Source organism: Dasypus novemcinctus, chromosome 3 (genome assembly GCF_030445035.2).
Source record: "Dasypus novemcinctus isolate mDasNov1 chromosome 3, mDasNov1.1.hap2, whole genome shotgun sequence".
Classification (NCBI taxonomy): Eukaryota; Metazoa; Chordata; class Mammalia; order Cingulata; family Dasypodidae; genus Dasypus; species Dasypus novemcinctus.
The window spans coordinates 169680467-169706701 of NC_080675.1; the positions used below are offsets into that span (position 1 = coordinate 169680467).

Genomic DNA, 26235 nt, shown 5'->3' on the forward strand with positions numbered 1-26235 from the left:
TTCTAAGGGCAGGGAGAGGGAAAAACAGGTGTAATGCAGGGGCATTGACTTGGGGATTGTCCTGAATGACACTGCAATGACAAATACAGGCCGTTATATGTCCTGCCATAACCTACAGAATTGGGTGGGAGAGAGTGTAAACTACAATGTAAACTATAATCCATGCTTAGTGGCAATGCTCCAAACTGCGTTCATCAATTGCAATGAATATACCACACTAATGAGGGATGCTGTTAATGTGGGAAAGTGTGGGAGGTGTGGGGAGCAGGGCATGTGGGAATCCCCTATATTTTTTAGGTAACATTTCTGTAATCTATGTATCTTTTTTAAAAATTAAAATTTTAAAAATAAATAAATAAAAAGAATAATCTGTCAAGGGTCTTCAGCAGCTCTGCGTCTCTTTATATTATGACTTCAAAATTCATGAAAATGGCTAGAAGCACACGTTTTGGGAGTCAGACAGATTTCTCGGAATCGTAGTTTTCCCACCTGTAAAAACTGGGATGACAGCGTCGACATCAGAGGACCATGGTAAGAATTCCTGATTGTCATAAGCATGGAAATAATAATACCACCAGCTAACTTTTGCTTGAACACCTACCATGTCATGGATTCTGGGGGTGGGGGAGAGTCACACACGCCTGCACAAACACACACACACATACACACACACACACACAGCTGTTTCCATGGCAATGGCGCTCTCTGGGCCACTTCAAAGAACTGAATTCTGCCACCTCAGCTTGCGCTTTCCCCAGAGGATGCGGCAGACCCCAAGGCCACTTGGAATCCCTCTTGGCCGAGGGGACAGGGTGGGGTGCAAAGAGATCCCAGTCCTTGCGCCACCCCCACGTGCACAGCTGTGGCTATTTCTGCTTAGCTAGGGATTTGTGGGCTCCTGATAATCTGGGTCCAGATTTCGAAATCCTTCTTTTCCAAAGGCCAGAGAAAAACAAGACTGTAGCAACACAACTTTCCTCCCAGCTTGGATTCAGGCAGACCTGTCCTTACTGACCACGAGACCTTTAATTAATGAGCCTCTTTCAGTTGCCTTGTCAGTATAATGCAGATAATAGCTACTGTGCGGGGTTCTTTTAAGGTTCCATGTATGTCTGAAAAGTACCTTGAATGTAATAAGCCCTCAATAAATGATTTATAATATAACTGGCTTCTTTCCATGGAAGGAACTCTTGGCACGTCCTCCATCTTCTGATGAGATTTTTAGGGTACTGGTCAGTTGACACCAGGGGTCTGAAACTAAAGCCCACAGGCCAAAGCAGGTGGCTGCCTGCTTTTCTACACAACGTTTTACGGGGATGGAGCCATGCACATTTGTTCACAGATCTGTTTTCATACTACAAGGGCCAAGTTGAGTAGTGATGACAGAGAAGATGGTATGGCCCACCCAAATTATCTGGCCCTTTACAGAAAACGTCTGCCAATTCCTCACCTACACCAAAATTGCTCAAATGTTAGGGAGCATCAAAATCACCTTGGGTGATTTGTAAGCATGGAAGTTGCCAGGCCTACCCTCAGAGTATCTGATTTAGAAGATGTGGCCCAGAAACCTGCATTTTAATCAGCACCCCATGCCCCCAACCAATGCTGCAGAAGCAGGGGCCCGAGGATGGATGGTGAGAAACCCTGGCCTCTGCAGGCAGCAATCCTTCGAGCCGCAGAGCCAGGCCTGTCCACTGGGTCAGCACCGTGGGCCCAGGAGGGAGTGGGTTCTGTGGTCCCCAGGAGCCCCGATGGCCCCGTGGCCCTCAGGTGGGGTTTGCTTTGTTTTAAGGCTCAGTGCAGAAAACTTGGAAAACAAAAGAAAAAAGATGGCAAAGGATAAAATTAAAAGTACCCATCATCCCACCACCCAAAGATCACTGCTGTTTCACTGTGGCCTGTAATTCAATAGAGCCCTAATATTCTCCTTAGTAATAGGTAGGAAAATATATTTTTATTTGACCCTCCCCCAAAAAAAGGGGGGAAGGCATAAGAGAAACTAATGTCCTTTCTCATTTGGAAAGATATTGTAAACATTTTCACCAATCAGTAAGTATTGCTCTAAAATCACATTCTTGTTATGTGATTGGGAAAAAAAAAGCAGCAGATCTCTGTGAGTGGATACAAAGCAATCTCACAGATTGTTAGTGCAAATAATGTGGTGCTGAACAATGTGAATATAAGCTCTCACCAGTGGGGAGGCAATGGGATCCATATATCCTTGAATAAGCTCTGACCAACTCTGAAAGGATATGCGAAAAACTTTAGAGTGGTTTAGCAGCAGGAATGAGGGGAGACTGAAGCTAACTTTTCACTGTTGTATTTTTATACTATTAGGCATTCTTGCCATTATATACATCCTCTGGGACATACTAAACTCTTTAAAAATTGTCATTTGTAGTGTCTGCCTCATCTGAATGGACCACGATGGACTTAACTAACCTTTCTTTGTTAGATACTTAAGTAATTCTTAGTTTTTCAAGTTTACTCTGAAAGACACATTAGGACGAACATAAATAGGCCTACCTACTTGCGATTATGACCAGAAGTTCATTTCTTAGAAGCAGAGTGACTGGAACATGGGTTTTCATGATTTTAGGCTTTTCATACGAATTGCCCAACCACCTTCCAGAAAGGCTGCCCCAGTCCACACACACAGCGACAGCCAACACAAATGTCCATTGTCCCATTCCCTCGATGGCCTCTGATTTCTGATAGCACCTCTCAGGAGGCTGCAATCAGGCTAAACTGACCCCCTGCAAAACGAGCACAGGGGCTGGTGCTGTCGGAGCCCAACCTGCACGTAACGGCTAACAAAGGCGGGCCAGGCCACCAGCTTGTCCAACAACGGGGTGTCCCTCTGCACCGCCTCCACTGGGCCAAGGCCAACCACTGAATTCAATTAACTTTGGAAAGATCCACTTTGAAAGGCAGTTCCTAGAGCCACCCAAAGGGGGGTGGGGTGCCAGGCACCCCCCTCGGGGCTCCATGCCGAGGCCTGCTGGCAGACAGACAGACGCTGGCCTTCTTCTCCCCCCACGTGGAGTGGGTTTGCACTTCCACGACAGCACAGAGGCCCCTTTGAACTCAAAAAGAACGCCTGTCAGGTAGAAAGACTTGGCATTTCCAGGACGGATAAAGAAACTGCTCCAGTCCTGGGCCAACTATGCAATTCTTATTACACGGTAAGTTGGAGGGCAGGGCAGGATTCCAGCGCAAAGAATGGTGGGGCAGCAGGGCTGGGAAGAGTGGGGTCGCGGCCACTGAGGGCCCCATCTCCGGGGTCTGGGGGCAGGCTGGGCGGCCCCCAATTAATCCTTGGGCTTCCTCCACCAACAGAAGCCCTGATGTCCCCAGGGCCACCCTGCCCGAGCTTCTTCAGTTTCCTCAGCACCCACCACTAACTCCAAGATCAGCCGTGGGAGGGAGAGCAAAAAGGACACGGAAGGTTCTAGAAAGGGAGAGGAAAGCCAGCCCCAGCAACACAAGGAACTCTGGGCTGGAAAGGCCAGCCCACCCCTGACTGCTAGCGGCTCTTTGATGGGATGTTAGTGTTGACTGACTTCGAAATGGTCACAGAGGTCAACTGGTTTGAACCAAGGAAGCCACTAAAGAAACTGCTTTAGGAAAGAAGAGGGTAGAAGCCAATCCCCTTAGAAGTAACGGTTATAGTTTGCACACTCACAGTCACAATATTCCAACCCATGAGTCTCTGAGGCAGGTTAATTATGCTAATGGAAGAATTGGAAAGCAGAGAGGTGACATAAGGCCCCAGGTTGCAGGCCTGAGGGTTCCACCAGTGGCTTAGTCCCTTGTGACTAGAAGCACCACCATGGAGCAGAATTCTCTGGAAGCTGGTTAGAAATGCTGCCTTGCAGCCCCCCCTCCAGGCCTGCTGGGTCAGAAGCTACATTTCACAAGATCCCCAGGTGACTCCTATGCACACTGAAGGCTGAGCAGCAATGGCCATATTATCAAATGTTGCTTCCATACAGGTAAAAGACATCAGTTCCCAAAATTTCGTGACCATCAGAATAACCTGGAAAGAGTGTGTGATTCATAAGGGTCTTATTCAGGGGTGGAGGTGAGCCCAGGTATCTATGTGCCTCCTTAACAAGCTCCCATGGTGATCAGCTGGTCTGCAGACTGTCGTCCGGGGTAATAACCAGCTGCACTGGAAAGATCCAGGGAACAAGTTACTTATGCAGGTGACATCTTAGATCAGACCCTTGACTCTCAACTTTGCCTGCATATTGGAATCCCCCGGGGCACTACAAAAGCATGCCCATGTCTGCGGTCACTTCTAGACAGTCTCATTTAACTGGTCCAGGGTGGGGCCTGGACTTTGGGGTTTACAGAGTTTCACTGGGTGATTGGAAGGTGCAGCTAAGATTGAGAGTCACTGATTTAGAGAGACCTGGTTTAAACCCTGCTGTTGCTGTTTTGAATTTTATTTTAAAGAAACTTTAGTTTACATAAATGTTACATAAAATATATAGAGGATTCCCATATGCCCCGCTCCCTCCATGACCTTGAGCAAGTCAGCCACGCTGAGCAGCTGCCTGAGCTTCAAAATGCAGATAATAGCCGCCTAGGAAAACTGACGATTATAGGCTGTGCTAGGCATCTGGTACACAGTAGGCACACAATAAATGTTCATAGTCTCCCACTCTCTTCCTTCCCCAACTATGATCAGAGGGGGACAACCAGTTGATATTCTTGCCTTTACCCCAAATTCCAGCTTCTATTGAAAAAAGTAAGCACAGAAATATTTTTGCTTAGAAGTATAATATCATCACCACCCAGGAAAACGTAAGGGAGCTAGGATCCAAAACCACCTTGACTGTATTCAGAGAGCAGGGTGCACAGCCTATGCAGTCACAGAGGGCCCGTACTGGGGACTCCACAGCCTGCTGTAGCTGTCCTGAAGTGCTTAATATGGTGCATTTTGGAGTTTGCACTGGCCTGTCAGGAGGAAGCTGGTTGGAGGACTGGGGCCACCTCCCGGGGAGATGCCTTGTGGCAGCAGAGTTCATAGAAGAGAAGAGGGGTGCACACCAGAGCTACTCCAGAGCAAGGAAGGGAGGAAGAGGGGGCGTTACTGATGTTTCTAAGCACAGGAGCAAGGGACAGGCCACCCAACGACACTCCTCCATCCCCTGGAAGCTCCCAGCCAGCCCAGTGACTGGAGCTGCTGCAGGACACAGGATGCCATCCTCCCTCCTGCAGTGCCCCCCACTCCGACCACCCCCACCCAGCATCTCCCCGGGATGAGCGAATGCGGAGAAGGAACAGGCCCAGGGATTTGCAGCAGCTGGCTTGTTCACCGTTGTTTTCACTATATGGTTCTTCTCCTCTAATCCAAACACATGTATCCCAGTGAACAACTATTTTGCTCACTCTGCTTTGCCGCCTGTGATTTCCTAGGCTGCTCTCTGTCCACCTGAAGCCCTCTGAAGAGCTCACAGGAAAACAGGACACTTAAACACCGACCGTGAGCACTGAAGCCACACCGAAGTTTCTCATGAGGCAAGGTCTGCGGCTGCGCCTCCTCTGAGCAAGCAAAACTCACTGGGACCCAAGGGAGAAGAGGAACGGAAGGAAAGGACTTGCCAGGAGAAGCGAGGTGGGGACTCTAATGGAGCGGTTTCTGCAACTTGACTTCACGGGACGAAAAGCATCTTGGAAAAGGAGCACTACGAGAAGTCCAGGTTGGCCAACCCCTCTCCTCTGGGTGTCCCATCCTGGCACCTCGAGGCAGTGGGATGTCGGGATCAGTGAGGACGTCTGTCACCAGCCTTTAGATAAATAATAAAATGCTAACTTCTGTGATTTTTTCAAAGTAAAAACTAGTATGAAAGTGAAGGTACTCCTCATATTAGAAATCCCTTTTGCTAACTCGTCTTCCAACACATTACACAGCTGTGAAATGACTGTGAGGGCCAGGGCTGGTCCCCAACCCTGGTACACCCACAGGTGCATGTAAGGCATGTGACTGCCATCTGTCCCATAACCAGCAGTGGACAAAAGGGTGAGATCCTCTAAACTAAGGTAATGAAGAGCCTCTCACTCTGTGGGAACCAGTATCAACACCGGGGACTAGTAAGAAGTGTATTCCACTGCCAAAGGTAAATGAATCAGAGGTGAAGGCTCTGGCCAGAGAGCCAAGCCCGGGGCCACCCCTGGCCCTGCTGAACGGGAGACGGGCACCTGCCAAGAACAGCCAGCCAGCAGGTAGCCGCAGAGGAAAAACATTTTCTATTAGACTCGGCTTCCAGGTATTTCCCTTTGAACAGAAGAAACAATCCTGGAAAACGGTCAGCTGCCCAGAACCTTGACGGTGACAAATGAGGATGGGAGCAAGGGATGCCCAGTCTTCCCATACCAGCAGTGACAATACAGGGACGTCTATGTGAATTCCCTACACGTGGCTTCCACGGAGGAGAGGGCAGCAGCGGCATGCCAGAAAAAAAACACGACCTTCCAAGCCTTCTTCTCAAAGCTCCATGGCACCCCGTTCTAGAACTCAGTCCCCACGGGGGCGGGGCTTCATCTGCAGTCAGAGATTCTCAGTCAAGTCCAAAGCAGAAGGACCGAAGCAGAGGGCTCCAGGCTGCAATTCGTCTATGTCCCACCTGTGGCCCCACCACGAACTTAACCTATTTAACTTGGCCAAAGGCTAGGATTGTTCTTTGGGGTAGTCAAAGTGGCTGCAAAAAGGGGAAGGGCGTGTGAACGTTTGTTGGGTGTACACGAGGCACTTAGGATAATAAAATAGGAAGGGAAGCCAGAAGCCACCGTCAGCGGTCAGTTCAGAGAGGCATCGCACACTGGCATCCCAGGCAAGGAATCCCAAGCACGGGGTCCCTGCGGAGCTCCCAGGTGCCTTCCTCCGTGCATACCTCGATTCAGAGGGGGAAATAGAAAAAGAATTCAAGGAAAAAAGGGGAAAACAGGCTAAAAGGGAGAAGGGACAGATCATTTTTAAAAGGCAGGAAACCCAAGTCCTTTCGCCAGTTTCATTTCTGACTTGCCTTGCTCTTGGCTTCTGATCCCCTGATACACAGACGTCAAATAAGAGCATTTCTAAGGGCAACCAAGCAGGTAAACCAGGGGGGCCACAGCCCATTCCATGCAGGCAACGACCCCTGGGATCTTTTGGCAGGATCCAGTCCCTCCGAATCAAGACTCTGGCTTCATTCTATAATCCACTCAGAGGACAGTTACCAGCATTTGTGGGGAAAAATGTTAATCACCCCCAACCATAATGAAACAGGCAGCCAATTGACTTGACGTGCCCATGAACCAGGACTACTTTACAATGGAACGGTTCTGGGAATGCCCACCCATAGCCCCACTAGGGGCATCAGCTCACATCCAACCACTAGAACTTTTCAAAAAGCAAACGGTTGGTGAAGGGTCACTGCCAGAAGCCCAAGCGGCCGTTCTTGACTCCCCAGCCTTCTGGCTTCTGCAGCCCTGCCCTGCCCTGCGGTCTCCAGTACATCCAGAAAGAAATGAAGGATGTCCTCTTAGCCTGGGGAGCAAAGGTGAGAGTCCATGGTCAGCTCCCATCATTCCCGGAGGCCAGGCACGTCCCAGGTTTAAAAAGTAGATTAATAAAAAGGCATGTTTTCGCAGTGCTGATGCGCGCAAGGAGTGCCCTGCCACACAGGGGTGTCCCTGCGTAGGGGAGCCCCACGCGCAAGGAGTACGCCCCGTAAGGAGAGCCACCCAGCATGAAAGAAAGTGCAGTCTGCCCAAGAATGGTGCCACACACATGGAGAGCTGACACAGCAAGATGATGCAACAAAAGAAACACAGATTCCCGTGCCGCTGATAAGGATAGAAGCAATCACAGAAGAACACACAGTGAATGGCTAAAGAGAGCAGACAACTGGGGTGGGGGGGAGGAGGGAGAAATAAAAAAATAAATAAAAATAAAAAGGCATTTTTGCAAGCCCCTGTACAAGGAGGACAGTGTTCAAGTAGAATTAGACAGAGCAGTGGAAGAATCGGGCTGATTTATTTACCGTCGCCCCAGACCCTCCGAAGCTCTCTGCACTGAGCAGGAACGCAGGGAAGCAGGACAAGGAGAGTTCCCCTAGCTGTGTGCTTGGGCACTTCGCTCCATTCCTTTGGGTCTCGCTTTCCTTATCTGGAAAATGGGGATTTGGCCTAATAAGCCGAAGGTCCCTTTCAGCTCCATTAAACTTTATTTTATTCTGTTTCCCTGGTGGGAGTAAGGAGCCAAGGAGCATGAAGCCAGCTCTCACAGTGTCCCTGATCCAGAAGTATTTAAAGATAGGACACCTTGGCCGAGCTGTTCATGGGGGGAAAAAGCAGATCATGGGCACCCTTTTCAGAGGCTGCAAAAATCCCCACACTTTCTTTTGTCTCCCCATTAAACAAACATGGAATTCTCCTTCTATGAGAACTACAGGGTGCCTTTCCTATTTGTAAAACACGCTAGTATCTCTCTTCTTGTTAGCGTTCTAGCACCCAGGGAAAGGAAGACGGCAGGACCACTATGAAAATCTGTCGTGGGGCAGCCAAGATGAAGGAAAGGCAGGTCTCTGTGCTGCCGTGGAAAAAAGGTAAGACTGCCAGGTCCAGGGTCTAAACCCGACTCTGCCTAGCCAGACAGGGAAACTGAGGCACACCACTTCCTTCTCCGGGCTTCCCTCTATTTCTTCATCTGTAAGTACTGATGCAGGAGGGTCTGAGAAGGTCACTGACACCTCATTTAAAAATAGTTTGTGAAGACGAGCTCAGCGTAAAGTCTGAACCTCTGACTTCCAGGCCCAGGAAGGGCTGGCACAATAGAGTTGACGTTCAAATACTGCAATAGGGGAGGAGATGTACCTCAGTGGCTGAGTGCCTTCTTCGCATATATGAGGTCCCAGGTTCAATCTCTGGTACCTCCTTAAAAAAAAACAAGCACTGAAATACCTCTGTGCCTCCATACCTCCTAGTCAGCAGTCACCAGTGCCCTGGGCCTCACAAGTTTCTACCTTCCAACCTGGCCACCGCCTGGTCCAGCAAGCAAAGAGCTGACACCCAGCACAGTGGGGAGCCTCCAGGGCCCTACTCCAGCAGGAGGGCTGGCACGCGTGTCCTGGAGGGTGGGAGCCCTGGCTATCCAATACCTTCAGTATCGTCCCTGCCCCTCGTAGGCATTGAGCTTCGTCAACTGTGAAAAGAAAGCCCCTGTGTGGTCAGCCCCAGAGTAAAATCTTTGTGGCACCATCCTAAAGTGACCACTTCCCAAGTCAAAATTTCAATCAACAAGATGGCAGCTGATAAAAGTCGACTCTGAGATGGTGCATTTTCAGGTAGTTCCTAGAAGACCCAATTAACAAATTCATCCCCCATCAACGGGAGTCCAAAGGAATTCCTAAATATGCCAACACGATTGGCTCTCTAACACGTTTCAAGTAAATAAGGCAAAATGCAGAAGGATACTTAGAGTATAAATATTTACATACATTAAAATACACAACGCAATGTTGTGTTTTGTAAACGCATACATAAATACATGCATGGACATATGTACGCATTGCTATACAGGTATCAGTATAAAAATGAACTGGTTTGCAGCCTTGGCCACTAGCATGGCCACGTGGTGGAAGAAGGTGTTATCTGGCAGCCCGCGGGGCATGAGTTTGGTTAGGAGGGAGGTGAGCACAGAGTGACGAGAGACACAGAAAAGTGGAGATACAGGGAGAGAGACAAAAATTAGTAAACAAACTGGTAGAACCACCTGAATGCCAGCCAATGGCTGCCTGCGGTGAAGGGGGGTGGGAACAGGGCCAGAGGCGACAGTTAAAGTAGTTTTAGTTTTACCTGTAATGCTTCATTTGTTCTAGGAATAAAATATTAGAGGCAAATATAAAACATTCATATTCTGGGTGCTGGGAAGAGGGGTGTTTGGTACATTACTCTTTGCAATTTTTCTGTATTTTTCCTTTCTCGGAAGGAGGAAAAGTTCCTATTACGAGGTTCTCATCCTCCACCTCACAGGCCCTCAGACGTGGATGGTGGGGAAATATTTTTGAGGTTCCCTATCACCTCCCCTCTTCTGGCACCACCCAGACATCGTACGCCCTTCTCTAGGTTGTCCAAGTGAGCTCTAATCAGCTCACTGCTTTACGAGCTGTGCTCTTTCTATGATTACAAATAAATGCATTCATTTGTACATGTCAACAACATTCATTTGTACATTTCAACAAGCATTTGTCAAGCACCGTGCTGAGATCCGGGTAGACCAAGGCGAGTGCCACATGGTTTCTGCCACAGACACTCATGATGTGTGAGCAAAATAATTACAACACGCTGGGAAAAGTGGTACAAGAAAAGCATTTTTACAAAAGACTGCGTGGGACAAGAGAAGGCATGACTTACTCTTGTGGGGGTGGAGGGAGGGCAGAGGCCTTTCACAGGACAATAAAAGGAGCTGGAAAGGCTTGTGGGTGAGGCAAGGCGGTGGAAACCAACACCCATAGAGCCCCCTCTGCACGCTCATTCCACACCGATCCCAATACTCACGGAAACCCAGGGAGGCGGGCAGTAGCATCCCCGTTCTGATGACGGGGTAGCAAAAGCCCTCAAAGAGAAGTAACTCTCCTGAAGCCAAAGAGCAATTAGTGGCATCACAGATTCCAACCTAGATGTGGACATTCAGAGCTGGGGACAGAGCGGACGCGAAGACGCAGAGGTTCGCTGAAGTCAGAACTGGGGCCCCTGTGGTACCCGCGCCTTCGCTCTTCATCCTGAACTGGGATGCCCAGCAGCCAAAGACAGAGGCTGTGCACAGCACGGGCCACTCGCATATTCATCCTACGGTGAGACCTACACACAGTCCACCTTAATCAACATCCCAGAGAGCCAGGCTTAATTCTAGACACGGCCAGCCCTGGCCGCGTGGTTCCATCTCGCCTCTAACACTAGCCTGCCTTAAGTTGCCCAACTTCAGAGCAGAGGGCATTTCATGTCCACCCACGTACAGGTGCATTCCTGGGTCAGCCAGGACCAAGGAAGACAGGTGAACCTGGGAGAGGGAGCAGAGGCCGGGACAGGCTCTGAGGGCAACAGAGGGGACGCGCCACCCTGGGGGCTGCCTAATCCGTCCAACACTGGGACATGCCATTCCAGAAACTGCATGACAACTAATAGGAAAAATCTGCTCTCACAGCCCTGCCAGGCAGGCCACAGGGCCTCACTTGGTGGTGCACCTTCCCAGGGGCGGGACATGATGCCCTGCTCTTCCCTCCCTTCAAGGCCCTGGTGTTTGCTCAGGAGGAAGGAGGAACGGCTAAGAAGGAGAACCGCACTGGCCATGGTGCCAGTTCTCAATGCCAGGAGCCCGAGGGGCCGTCCTAAGATCCAAGGCTCTGACAGCTGCCCATGCCTCTGCGCTCAACCACCTGGCGGTCTCCTCTTCTAATCCCGCAAAGCCCTGTTTGGCACATGGTGAGTGACAGCAGATAAAACATGCCCAAGAGTGCTCTGATCTTGTTTAACTCATCGGCCTAGGGACGAGCCTCTATCCCCTCTGTATAATGTGCCTACTTATGTATTTCTCTTGGCCAAAATTTTCCATGTGATTCAAGTAACCCTGGCTTGCCTCAGTGTGACTTGTTCAGATTAATCAAACCCAGAAAGAAGGTGCAGAAGCTGTCTGTCTGTCCCGATATTTTCTGTCCTTCTAGTGCTCTCTGGATATCTCTTGCTGCCTATCAGTGTTCTGAACTCTTGGGGGAAGTCACAATATTTTTGAAGATATAATAAAAGTCATGGGCTAGTTTGGGGACCCCTTCCCCCTTGCCATGAACAAACACTCTAACCCTTGCATGTAAGTGCAGGAAATCACTGGACGCTCCTTTAGTCCCTGGGCCCCAGGTCAAACCACCGCCACAGTGATAGCCCAGGTACAAAGAAATCCATCCTTCTAGATTCCATAAGCTCATGAGAAAATACGAATCCTGGCTCAGCAACCTGATGGTCCATCTTTCGTCACTCCTCCCCTCCCTGCCCCATACCCAGTGTCCACCATGAATGGGAATCCCATCTGGGAGTCTATCTTGAAGTTCAAAGTTTCTGTTTTGGAAGTGGGATCCAGCCTCTCTCGAACCATTTAGTCAAATCAATCCCTGTGACCAGACAGGTGGAGGTTAATGCACCATGTTAACCCCTTTCATGCCAGCCCCTTACCCGAGCCCTGGCGGACAGCCACCCCTAATGGGGTTCAGTGCCTGTGTCATGGAAGCTGGCCAGCAGATTTAGCAGTCATGTTTCTCTTGGCATCCATCCTGGGACTCTCTGCAGAGTTACGTGCTGAGATACCACTGCATGGGCAGCTTTTCAGGGCCGGAGTCCACCACCCCACATCTAGCCCTACCAAAACCTTGTCATCAGCTCTTCAAGGATGGGTGCGGACAAGAGAAGAACCAAATTGCTCAAACAAGGAGTCACTTTACCTATCAATAATGAAAAGAAATATGCACCTTCTTCATCTGCCCCGAAATCTATCTTCCCTCCCAAATTAGCTTTACTGCTTAAACAATGTCTATTCACAGTCACAGCAAACCAGGTGGCCCACCATTTGATCCCCACAGATCCCACAAGGACCTTGGATCCACAATTACCTATGACCCATAACAGCAGTCCCCACCAGGACCACTTAGACCCATGACCAGAAGCCCTTCAGAGACAACAGAAGCAAAAGGATCCATGCCCTCCATTCCCACCCCACCCACCACCCACCTTCATGAATGAAAATCCCACTTTACCTTTCATTCCAAATTTGGATCGTCGGCCATACTTGTTGATCATGATAAACAGAACCACCAACAGGACACAGGCGAAAGCAGCAAGTCCGACTGCTATGGATACCTAGGAGGAGCCAAAAAAACAGGGGTCAGGGGACAGTCGCAGAGAAGATGGGGCCACAAGGAGGACAGCGCTATTGCAGGAGCAGCTGTGGCCCTCTCAGAACTTTGCAACTGAGGAAAAGCTTTTAGAAGTGATTCGTGAGACCCTAAGAACATTTTTAAAATAAAAATTACTCAGCTTGATGGGAACAAGTTCCATGAATGAATGTTCTGAAGCTGTCTAATCGCAGACAAGAGCAAGCCTTGCATTTGTTTGCTGTTGTTTTAATTAGCAAGCACATTCTGCATCTTCACCTTGACACTCTTTATATTTTCATCCAGGAGGTTCTAAGAGATCTGAACACTAAAACCAGTCATTTCCTCTCTGTTCCAGGGAAATCTCAGGCTCTGAGAGAGAAGTAGAGACTAGCAGCTTGAAAATCTACCCCAGGAGATGCCCTGGGCAGATGGGACTTTTGTAGAAGTGGGCTCCTAAGAGAATGGGAATTTTCACACTCTTTTCTTCCGAACCCTCGAGCTCTGAGCAGATCCTCAAAGACATCCTCAAACAATGAACTATTCTCTCTCAAACAAGGAAAGCTTTAAACTGCCTGAAAGGAGGCCATTTATCATGGCTTTTTGCTGTCATATACACTACGGGTCCAAGGAAGACAATATTTGGAAAAAGTTAACAGCTAAAATGAAACCTGAAAACACCGCCCCAGTCAACAGCCCCCTCTTGACCAAGAAATGACTCACCCCGAAAGTGTCTTCCTCTGGTTTGTGGGTCACAGTGATAGGAGGTGTGGGGCTCACATCGTATACTGTAAACCAAACACAAAAGGAGGAAGGTGGGTTAGCGCTGGCCATGCCAGGCTCATGCCCAGACCCCGCCCAGCTCCCAGCGCCATCGAGGGCAGGAGAGGGAGCTCCCCAGGCCGGGCGCCCATGTGCTGCCCTCTCCCGGCTTGGCCTGTGCCCCCAGACACCAGCCCCCTGCCCCTCTGGCTGGCTGGTCCATGGGGAATAAAGGATCTTCACAGCCATCCTCCTATCACCACCCCAGAGGAATTCATGGACCCCAGGCCCCCGCGGGCCAGGAGCTGTTGGCTCGGAAGGAGGAAAAGGGTGTGGCAGGCTGCCCAGGGTCTGCATTAGGCACATTTTGTCAGCACCTGCAGCTGCCGCTGACACCCTGCCGCTCCCTGCCGCAGGCTGTGCTTTTCCTCCCCCTGGCTTGGCCCTGTCCTGCCTCTTTCCCTCTTAACCCCTCAGGGAGATCCATAAAGAATTCACTACCCATTCTTCTAGGGCTGACTTCAGAACACAGCGCAGCCAGGTAACCAGCTGAGGGGGAAGCGCCACCTTTACCCTGCGGGACCCAGGTAGAAAGCCAAGAGTCCATTCGTCCTCCATCTAGAATCACCTCCTTGACGAGAGGCAACCTCCATTCAGAACTCTCCGAAGGGACATTTTGTGAGACTACAAGTCCTCTAAAGGAATAAAGGTGATATTTACATCCGTGCTGAACGGCCGGCGGGGGTGTCCTTAAACAGGATTGATGGGTCTACCTTCTCGGCGTGCACGGGGCAGAGAGCGCGGAGATGGCTACTGTTGCTCCCACATGCCATGGGGAGGAGAGGAACAGATTTCCCATAGCCCATGAGCAAAACCCTAAGTCCTTTCGGGATTGTCTAACTCTAGCCCCAAATTGCTCATCAGCTGGGTAAATCCATTTGGGGACACTCCTGTCACAGCCCTACGTGAGCTGTGTCCCGGCCCAATTCTCAGGCTGGAAGCAGGCGAGACACACAACCAGGCTAGAGGCCCCACTTCCCTCTGCGAGGGCAACAGGTAAGATGGTCGGTAGGGGTCTGCCAGGGCAAAGGAAGTCCCACATCCTTCCCACAGTGCCTTTTCATCCAGGCAGTGAGATCCAAAACATGCTCAGCCCTTGGAAACCCCCTATGGGAAACTGAGTCACAGAAGACTACTCAAGAGGCACAGGCTTAGAAATGCTTCCACTGCTCAGCTACTCAGATGCCCTCGGCTACCAGGAGGTTGGAAGTGGAGGAGGGCAAAGGGCAATGTGGATTCCAATAGCTACAAAAAGTTTCAGAACACACACAATTTCCAAATGAAACATAAAGCCAACTTACAAGACACAAAGTTATCCGTGCTCTCTGCAAAAAAGAAAAGAGGCAATTAGCAAATGTATGGCAAACCAGAACTGGCACACTCTATCTTCCTAATAGCTGGACCTCTTCCCCTTATAAGACCTCAGGTTAGCTCAGCAACTGACCAGGTAAAACCCTCCGCCCATCACCCCTGCCCCCAGGCTACCCCACCTTTCTATTAGGGTGTAGTCCTCAGAAAGGGGAGAAGGAATAAGTGGTAAGACACCTGGTTTCAAGGGAGGGGGCTCCTCTGGGAACTAGAAACCAAGTTAGCTTCATTACAAGATGGGGACTGGAATACAGACCCACTGCCTCATCCGCAGCCCCCGGTGCCCCTCTTTCAGGTGCCCCAAACTCTGAGGTGGGGATGGTGCACTGGACCTAAAAGGAAATGCCAAGGGGCGGGGGGGAGGGGGAGGGGGGCTTCCCCAGACCTGTTTCGAAAATGCCAGCTGTGACCTCAGGACAAAAGTCCTCAAGGTGATTTGTGGCATTGATTCTAGGAGGTTCCTGAGAGGTTCTCCGGAAGTACCCCAGCATCTGCCCATCCCAGAGCAGCCATCCCTGGAAATGTGTTCTGTGATCTTTGGCCTCCAGAAATTTCTCACCTAATGATGAAAGCTAATCCTTTCTTGGACATTGATTATGTGCCAGGGACTATGCTAAATGTTTTATATACTATATTTCATTTCCTCTTCATAGCTATCTAGGATGTGGGTATCAGATAAGGCAACAAAGGCTTACAGAGATTAAATAACTCATTCTCAAGGTCACCCAGCTAGGAAGAGGTAGAGGTGGATTTAAATCCAAGCCTGTGCTCTTAACTACTCTACCAGAGATTCCCAAGCTTTAGCATGTAACAGAATCATATCAAACAGAGGGCGGTTTAAAACATGGCTTGCTACCATTCTTCAACAAAAGGAAAGAGGGTTTCATGGATTCCAAGGTTGGGTCAGGGAAAGTACAAGAGGAAGCTGGAATATCTTGCAGTACTAGAAAATGACAAAGTGCTTAAAAATTTAATAGGGACATAGAGAAAGGACAAAGCAGCCAAGTTGAAGGGGCTTCCAATGGCCAAATTTGAGCAACAAAATCAGTAATGACAGTAATGGATTGTCATCCATAGCATAAAACAGATACCCACAATTCTATCCTGATGTAAATAAATAATTGAGTAAACAAATGAGAAAGAAAGGTAAGTTCTCAATTAAGAGTAGAAGAAATGATAGAAATAGAAAAATCACCATTTGGCAAATAATGCAGTAATAACAGCTTCAGGCAAGAATCATCAATGGATGCTAAAATTAATGGATGAAAGAATGATGAAAAACAAGATACTCACATAGTTTCAAATACTAGACTTATTAATCTGTGGATTTGACAAACATGTTGTAACAATATTAATTTCCTGGTTTGATGAATGTACTGTAGTTAGGAAAGGTGTCAACTTTTGGGGAAGCTGGGTGAAAGACATAAGTTCTTTGCACTATTTTGTAAGTTTGTCTCAAACTATTTTTTTTTAAAGATTTACTTATTTATTTAATCCCCCCCCCCCCCCCCCGGTTGTCTGTTCTCTGTGTCTGTTTGCTGCATCTTGTTTCTTTGTCTGCTTCTGTTGTCGTCAGCAGCACGGGAAGTGGGGGCGGCGCCATTCCTGGGCAGGCTGCACTTTCTTTCGCGCTGGGCGGCTCTCCTTACAGGCACACTCCTTGCACGTGGGGCTCCCCTACGCGGGGGACACCCCTGCGTGGCAGGGCACTCCTTGCGCGCGTCAGCACTGGGCATGGGCCAGCTCCACATGGGTCAAGGAGGCCCAGGGTTTGAATCGCGGACCTCCCATGTGGTAGATGGACACCCTAACCACTGGGCCAAGTCCGTTTCCCTCAAACTATTTTAAAAAGAAGAGTTAAAAATCTTTAAAAAATAAAAATAAATTTAAAAAAGGAAACAGATTGCTGGTCCCCACCCTAAGAGTTTGATTCCGCAGTCTTGATAATTTGCATTTCTAACATGTTCCCAGGTGATGCTGATGCTGCTGGCCCAGTGACCACATTTTGAGAACCACTATGCTATACTATATTTCCTTCTGCCCTTCCCTGAAAATGAGAACAATTCATCCATCTATCCATCCATCCACCCATCCATCCATCCATCCATCCAGTGAGGGTCTCCTGTGTACCAAGCTCTTGGCTAGGCCCTCATGGTCATTGTAATCACAGCTCTACCAGAATGAATCAGCAAATACTCTTCTCTAAAATTACCTGCAAGGAAAATTTTGCTTTCAGAGTCCTTTGGAGAAAGTGTTATTTACAGTAAATGCACTGTTTCCTAGTTGCTTGTTTGTTGTCTGGTTTGTATTGTTGGTGGGGGGAGCAGTAGAGTTTTCTCCAGATTCCTAAGCAAGCTCTTCAATCTTCTTCCAAACTGTAGGGGACCAAATGCCTGATTTGGGAGGTGGGAGGAGAGGGGAACTCTAGCCTAAGCTTCAGAGCCTGACAGAAGAGAGGTGCCAGCTCAACTCATGGCTTACACTGATTTGCATATTTTGCATAAGGCTCCCATTTATTAGAGAACATTCTCACATCAGCCAAATGTTTTGGCCGAGCCTGTGAACCCTGTAATCTTCTGATCAGCCTAGGAATGCTTAACTCCTTTGTGGGAGGACATTCAGAAAGCACATGGACCTTGGAACAGGGGGACACCTTGGCTCCCCTATAATCTGTGGGGGGCACTAAGACCTTCACAGAAGAAGAGGAGGTACCCAGGCATGGTCCTCGCCTTGGATCCCCTACCAGCCTGTTGAGAGCAGGACTGGACCACTATGCCAAAGTACAAACTGAATACAAACTAGCTGTGCAATGAATGCGGGGCACATGTCTCTATGATCAGAGACAGAGCTCCCCGAGAAGGGTCTCTGTGAGAAAAGCCAGTGGGGCTCAAAGGAGGGCAAAGAGGCAGCAGCAGGTATCCAGACAGAGGGAGATGGGCACTGAAGAGAGATGACAAGAAGAGACGCCCTGGCTTTGGATGTGAGTGGGGAGGAAGGAGGCTCCTCCAGGCCCTAAGCAAGCACTGCAGGTCCCTCAGCTCAGACATGGGGACAAATCAAATGACAGCCTCCTCCCCCAGCACAGTAGGCTGGGGCCACACTCTCATCTCAAGCAGCCTTTTTAGGGGCAGAAAATCAGCCTCGACCAGGCTGAGGGCACAGGGCAATGGCTTCTCCCATTTTTTGCAACCAGGACCCTGAGGGAATTCTGGCTGCTGCTGTCATAAAAATCATGGTGAAGGAGATTCCTGGCCAAATAAAATACAAGAATTCAAGAGTTATGGCAGCTCACTTATCCCTAAATATTTTCTCAAGGGTCCTCAGATATTTGTTGCACATACATGTACACACACACACACACACACTCCTTGGCAACAGTCCTCCTTCCAACACATCACCATCTAAGGAGTCCCCAACTTCACATTTCCCAGACTGTTTTGGCTGCCACCTCCCACTCTGACACGATTCCCAGCTTCCCCTGCTCCCCCACTCCTGATCCACTCCAATCCCTCACTCCTGGTGGCTTCCCACTCATGTGCCCAGATCCCATCTCACAGACCCTCTGAAGACGCAGAACACCAAAGAGGATTTGTCTTCATGCTTCCCGCATGGATCTTCTTAACCAATTCCTCCAGTGACCTCCTAAACTAAGGCTGACTTCCATGTTGAACACGCTAATGCCTCTCTGGAAGCATAGAAGGACACCAACGCCAATGTTTGTAAAGCCTGCGCAGTTTACAGAAAGCCCTTCTAGAACACTGTTCCTTTTCACTCCTTGCTCTGTGAAAACCCATGCTGATGGAAGCCTCTGTGTTTGCAGATTGCTTCAGTGCATATACTTATTCTACTCTAATCTCTCCCACTGGCTTTTGAGCCCAAGAATAGCTAGGAAAGGAGGCCCTTAGCCCTTATCTTCAAATCTCTGCCCTCCCCGAGAAAAGAGTCCTTTTCAGCTGCCCTTAGGTGTTCTCAAAAAACAAACCAAAAAACCCACAGTAATTCCATGCTTACTATGTACCAAGCAGTGTTGTAAAATACTTAGCACGGTTTAGCTCCTTTAACCTTCACCACCACCCTGCAAGGCAGAGCAGGGGGTTAAAGAACTTGCTCGAGGTCCCAGAGCTGGTAAGTGACTGAGAATTTGAATGCTGGCAGCACCGCTCCAGGACACTCACCTAGACTGCCTGGGCACTGCCTGGAGAACTTTCCAGGTTGATCGGAGAGGGACTGTTGGTTTTCACACTCCTGCACTCATCCCATCTCCCCCCCACCCTGCTGATCCTCATCACCAACGGTCAAGCCTTGACCTTCCAGGCACTTTGCCCTTGGCATCACAGAGGACTTCACCTGCTCCCTCTGGAGAACTTTAGACAGGAGATGGTTTCATTCCCATTTTTAGGATGGAGAAATGGAGGTGCATCTGGCTGTTCTTGGCCGAGGGACGAGCACGTTCTAACCCCCATTCTAGGAGCCCAGGCCACCTGTCCAGGAGGGCCAAGATGGCATTTGCACACAGGTATGTCCAATTTCAGAGCCCTGACTTCCAGTCTCTGTGTCCTGCTGCCTGGGAGTGACAGGGGTGCGCAAGACAGGCAGGATGTGCCCACCCCCTCCTGTCAAAGGGAATCCACGGGCCGGCTTTGAACCCAGGGCTTAGCGGTGTATGGTTTAGTTAGAGCGCTCACGACATATCCCTGCCCTGCTCCCCGTGATAACTGACTCTCCTGAATTTTAGACATTCTGTCACTTGACACGACTGGCCTGTCTTTTCCCTGTCACTGCCCTTTCATCATCCATTGATTCCTTTAACATCAAGACTCATAAAACAGGGTGGCCCTGCAGGGTGTAGACGGGTCTGAAGAAACGACCTGGGGTGAGCTGCTTCCTTTCAAGCTTCTCTGTGACTCTCTCCTCCCTTTTCCTCCTGAGGACAGAGTCCACCTAAATGCCACGGCTGTGCGTGGCAACCTTGAGCAAGGACCAGAGTCACCTGGAGGCCTAGTTAAAATACAGAGCGCTGGGTCCCAGCCCAGTAGACCTGGGTGGAGCCAGAAAAGCGAGTTTTAACACCTTTCCAGGTGGCGCTGCTGCTGCTGCTCCGGGGACCACACTTTGAGAACCACTGCCCTAAGGGAGGTGACAGCTGCTTAAATGGTGACAAGGGTATCCAGAGACTATGGAGAAGGGGTTCCTATGTCTCATGGGAATATAGGAGCATGCCAGGAGGGTGCAGAGAACTGCTTCCCTCCCAGGGCAAGGGAGGTGAGGGAAAAGCTATGCCCACGTCCCATCCCACTGGCTCCTGAGCCTCAGATTTCCCATCTGTCTACAAGAAAGATGGGCTCCTAAGCCTCAGGAACTTCCCTTTGGGAGAAGACATACTGCTTCACGCCTTGCCTGTTGGAGGGCACAGACTCGCCTCTTTACCAGCAGAATTCACTCTCTAATCGGTAGAGGTGCCCAAGCAGGGCAAAGGGTCACTGGAGCCCTTTGTGTCAACTGATTGAGTGGCCCAGGGGAGCAAAATAGCTGCATCCAAAGTCTCTACTTCCAGAGTGTGGGCCAGGACTCTTCTACCTCCCAAAAGAGAGCCTGGCATGGCCCACGGTTGGAGGCGCCCTGAGACCTTTTGCCAGGCACACTGGGGATGAGATTGGAAATGTCTAACCACATGGGAGTGCCAGGGTCTCAGACCTCTGCATGTTCACGATCCTCTGGACCTCAGCGGCAAGCATTTAGCTTCATTGGCAGCCTCATTCTTCCACATTTTCTCTCCCAGAGCCTAGAGGTCATCTGGGATATTCCCCAGTGGGAAAGCATCAAGGTCATCAACAATCTGTGGTTTCATTGACAGACACTTATCAATCGCTGAGCCCACCAAGAGATGCTGCAACCACTTGAAATAAAATCTTTGGTGTCTTCTTCTCCTCCAACTTCAGGAAGGTATTGGGAGCATTTCTAGCTCTAACAGAGGAAGATGGAATCACCTCCCAAAGTTCTTTCCTTTCATGAATACCCCTGGTTTGCCAGGCATCAGCACCACACAGGCTGACAGCATCAAGTGCTCCCCATTTCCTTTCCAAGAATGAGAGGCAAAAAGTCAAAAACCTAGAGGCCTGGAGCCCAGGCAAGCCTTGTCACTAACCAGGAAAAAAAATAAAAGAATTTCCATTAACTCATTGTTCAACGTGGAGCTGAAGGAAATGGGAGGATTGAACCATCACTACGTGCTGAGCACTGTGACAAGTGCTTTCAGGACTTTAACTCATTTAAAGGCACACGACACTTAGGGAAGGAGCATAATCATGCCCATTTCACAGATGAGGGCACTGGGGCTCAAAATCGTAAACCATCAGGCCCAGGGCCTCCCAACAAATAAAGTGTTGGGTCAAGATTCTACACCATGGGAGCCGATGTGGCTCAGTGGTTGAGCACCAGCTTCCCACATACAAGTTCCTGGGTTCAATCCCCAGCCCCGGTACCTCCAAAAAAGAAAAAAATTCTACACCATTCTTATCCAACTACAAAGTCCTAGTTTTCCCTACCAGATACAGTTATGCCTTTCTACGCATCTGTGTGTTTCTAAGGGGTCTCCTTTTTTTTTCAAATTAATCTAGTTTTTAATTGGATGAAAAAATTTTTTATTACAAAAGTTATAGGTTTATAGAAAAATCATGCAGAAAATCCAGAGTTTCCTTATACTCCTCCAATTATTAACACCTTGCATTGTGTTGTGTATTTGTTACAATTGATGACTATTACCATAGTTGCACTACTATCTAGTCCATGGCTCACTGCGTACCATTATGTTGTTGGATTTTTATTCTAGTAACACATTTACTACCTAAAATCTCCCCCTTGAACCACATTTGGAAGTATTCCTTGGTGCAGCTGTTTAGCCTGCAGTACTTGTAAGGGGTCGTGGTTTTTATTGTGACAGCTACCGGAAAATGGCGGCCTTGTCCTCATCTGCACAGTGAGCGAACGTGGTCTGGTGTGGGCTGGGTTACCCCATTAGAGGGAACCAGTATGGGTGCTGCTTCCCTCCTCAGGCTACCACACTCCGCCCCCCCAAGCTTCCCGAAGGAGCCTGTGCACCCCAGCGCGGGCTGCGCCGTCCTCACCTGGAAAGGGTTCCTTGAGGAAGTGGCCGTTGATGGTCTGGTTGGCCGAGCCCAGGAGGTTTTTGGCGATGAGCGTGTAGTTGCCGTTGTTGTAGTGGGTGGGCTTGTTGAAAAGCAGGCAGCCCTCGGAGACCTCGCCCTCCTGGTAGTACTCCACATGCGTGATCTTGGACTCCCGCAGCGGCTGCCCATTGTGCAGCCAGTGGAGAGTGGGCGGCGGGTTCCCGCGCACCACGAACTCGATGCAGTGCTCCAGGCGCAGCTCAGGCTCCTCCAGGCTCACCACACGCGGGGGGTCTGCCGGGGAGAGGCCAGCTGGAGTGCAGGACACGAAGCGTCCCCATGTCCTGGAGCAGCCTACCCGGAACCGTGATGGGAAGCCCAAGGTTCCCCCACAGTTATGCACTGGCCTGCCTCCCCCACAAAGGCATGTTCAAGTCCTGGACCCCAGTCCCTGACTGGGACCCTATTTGAGAATCGGTCCTTTGAAGAATTTATCAGCAAAGCTGAGGCCACGCTGGATTAGGGTGAACCCTAATCCAATATGACCCACGTCCTTTTAAGAAAGGGGAAATTGGGCTCAGAAAGAAGGAGGCACAGGGGAGAACACCACGTCATGGCTGGGGCAGAGGATGCTGTGGCTCATTGGCAAGCCACCACCAAAATCCAGGAGAGAGGCATCAACGGATCCCACCCTACTTTGATTTGGGACTTCTGACCTCCAAACCATGAGACCCACATTTCTGCTGTTTCCAACCACCTGGTTTGTGGAACTCTGTTAGGGCAGCCCTGGGAAATCAAGACACCCAACTGGCTCCTAAAAGGCCCACAGGAGTCAGGGGTCCCACCACCCCCACCCCAACAGAGAAGAAGAAAACACCTGTCTTCACCCAAGCTTCCTGGGTCCACCTCACTGGAGGCTCCCTCTCGGGACCTTTCCAAGAGTTAACAAAAGGCAGCACCGGGCCAACTTGAGAGCATCTTAAGGCCACCGCGTTCTTAAGGCACAGCTCCTTCTGAGAGACAGGGCCACCCCTGCTGGAGTCCTCGCCAAGAGCTGCTTGCGCAGTCTCACCCTCCAGCCGGGGGGGCCAGGCCCGCCCGCCACTCCAGCCCTGGCGACCCCCCGCCCCTCCGCCCACCACGGCGCCCACTCACAGTAGACGGTGAGGGCGACGCTGGCGTTGCTCATGCCCACCACGTTCTCGGCGATGCAGGTCAGGGCGAAGCCGTTGTCCTCGCTCGTCACGTTCACCAGCGTCAGGTTGATGGCGTGCACGTTGGTCCAGTTCAGGTTGGTCTGAGGACCCCGACACAAGGACAGCTGAGCACAGGTTTCTACAGGGGCAGCTCCACCCTCCCCACCCGACTGCCAAACCAGAAGGACAGGTGGGCAGACGGCGAAGGAGGCCTTTCTAGGGGCACGATGTTGGCAACCCACTTAAATTAGTCATTATTCATTCTACCAATACGCACTGTATAAATATTTCAAATTAGTGGCCATACTAATAATATGCAAATATTAAATAAATATATTCTTGAATACATTTCACATTAGTTCTTTTTTTTGTCTTTATTTTTTTTTTAATGTTACATTCAAAAAATATGAGCCCCCCATATACCCCCCCTCACCCCACTCGTGCCATAACCACCACCTCCTCCACCATCATGGGACATTCATTCTTAAGAACGGCACCAACCAAGTGCCAGGCTCTTCATGTTATTGTCTCAGGTGATCTTCAACTTAACCCACGAGGTGAGAGCTACTATGGAACCCATTGTACAGACGAGGAAACTACGGTGCAGAGAAGTTTAGTGGCACGGAAGGGCAAAACGAGTAGACAGCGTTGCAGCTGGATGAAACCAAGTCTACGTGCTTCTCCCCACAGAGACAGAACCACAAACGTCCCCTCTTTTTCTCCTCCATTCTCACATCTCTTGCTTCTGTTCATGTTTTGGCTCATTGAGATGAAGAGGCGATGACTCCCCAGCCTCCAGGATGGGGCCCAGCCCAGGACACCTACCTGGTGGGTGTTGATAGACTGCAGCCCAGTGACTATCCAGTCCACGTCAGGCAGGGGGGACCCAGAGCCATTGCAAGTGATGACAGCGTTGTCACCCTCGCGCACGGTCAGGTTGACGTGGCTCACGCTGATCTCAGGAAGGTCTGGGAGGGGGCAGGGGGACAGCGTGGGTGAAAAGAGAGGCAAACACTGCCCGACAAAAGGAGGTTCTGTCCTGGGGCTGATGGTGCCACTTCTTGCCTTGCCCAATACCGACTCCCAGTACAACCTGCTCGAGCGCTTACAAGACCCTCAAGCCCCAGAAGCTTCTCATCGCCTCCTCGGGAAACATCAGAGCTCAGATCTCAAGTGTCTGAAGTTGGAATTGCCCACATGGCAGGCAGTGAGCTGCTCACGAAATCAGTTCTAGCAATTAAACCTAATGGCGCTGGTCCATGTTGGGCACTGGCTCGCCAAGTCTGGTTCTGCTTCAGACTCCCGCAGGGAGTTTGCTCGAAATTCAGATTTCCAGGCGCCATCTCCAGAGAGTCTGATCTAGTACTCTGTGGTTGGGCCCAGGCATCTGCTTTTCAAAAAGCACTTTAGTTGCTTCTGACCCAGGGAGAGTGAAGGCCCACTGTGGGATCCACTACGACACCCCTTCCAGTTTGACTGACAGGTAACTCACAGAGAAAAAGGGAGTCTAGTCCAATGAGAAGGGGTGCACTCAACCTTTCACTGCTTTCTCGAGTCGGCCTTCCCAGGGCTGGCTCACGAAGGGACAGGGAGGACCAGGGAGGTGACACGGTGGGCCAGTCTGCACCCACATGCAGAGCTCCCTGGGAGGGCAGTAGGAAAGGAAGGCCAGTGGGAAAGGAAGGCCAGTGGGAAAGGAAGGCCAGAGCTATCCAGCCTAAGGGCCGACCCCACCTCTGGCGGCCAGGAGACGCCTCCCGGGAGCCAGCCGGGGCCAGGCGCCCACTCACCACACTGACTGATGTTCATGCGGAAGAGGGGCAGCTGAGAGCCATCGGCACTGATGCAGTAGAGGTTCTGGCTGTTCAGCTTGGCCTCCCCCTGCTCCTGCCACAGCTGCATCCAGCGGATGTCACAGCTGCAGTTGAAGAAGTTCTGTTCCAATCTCCTACAGGCAAGGAGAGAGGGGAAGGGAGTCCCTGAACCAAACACAGCCCAGCTCCCTCCAGGGCTATGAGGCCAGCAGGGCCCCACCTGCTCTCCAAGGATTAGGACAGATACGGTTTAGCAAAGTCTTGAAAGAAGCACAGCAAAAAGAGTCATGAGAGCATGAATTCATTTACTCTTTAAACTAAGAGACTGGTTTTAAAAGGAAATCCACCCTACTACACTCACCTGCAATGGGACCCTCTTAAATAAATCAGTTGGAGAGGCTTCTCTCCTCGAAATCTTCCAATGGTTTTGCATCTCGTTGAAGGTCAAAGCCAAGGCCCTCACCTCTCTGACCTTGTCTCCTGGCTCATTTCCCCACTCCTCTTCAGTCACGCTGACCTCCTTGCCATCAAGTTCACCTGCATGGCCAACATGCTCCTGCCTCAGGGCCTTTGCACTTGCTGTCCCCTCTGCCTGCAAAGTTCTTATCCAACGTTTCTGCAAGGCTGGCTCCCACACTGTATTAAGGGATCGTGTGGCTTTCTAGATCCACCCCTAACAAAAAAGCCACCACCACCACTCCTACCCTAACACTGCCTAATCTTTTACCCTTTCATATTCTTCTCCCTAGCATTTATCAAGCATTACTTTAAATATTTGTTTATTAACTGTCCCCCAAATACAAAGCAAGCTCCACTGAGATCAGAGATTTTGCCTATTTTATTCATTGATGCATCTCCAGTACGTACAACTGAGCCTGACACATAAATATTGTTGAACGAAATAATATATGAATGAATGAATGATTGAGTTACTTCCCCTGGGGGAGTTAGGTGGCTAACTGTTTCCAAGATCTGCTATCACCAAGGTCCCATCTTGAGA

General features: G+C 50.0%; 1 protein-coding gene across 2 annotated transcripts in view; it reads right to left on the minus strand.

The window, feature by feature from the left end:
- NTRK3 (neurotrophic receptor tyrosine kinase 3) overlaps positions 1-26235 on the minus strand; it is a 371583-nt gene that overhangs the window by 228928 nt on the left and 116420 nt on the right. For both annotated transcript variants that reach the window (XM_004467918.5, XM_023591542.3), the window contains exons 5-11: positions 25212-25369; positions 24247-24389; positions 23381-23522; positions 22223-22519; positions 15032-15055; positions 13632-13696; positions 12792-12894 (exon numbers count right to left, since the gene is read on the minus strand). In XM_004467918.5, the coding sequence (XP_004467975.2) occupies positions 12792-12894; positions 13632-13696; positions 15032-15055; positions 22223-22519; positions 23381-23522; positions 24247-24389; positions 25212-25369 (932 nt within the window). The remainder of the gene's footprint in view (positions 1-12791; positions 12895-13631; positions 13697-15031; positions 15056-22222; positions 22520-23380; positions 23523-24246; positions 24390-25211; positions 25370-26235) is intronic.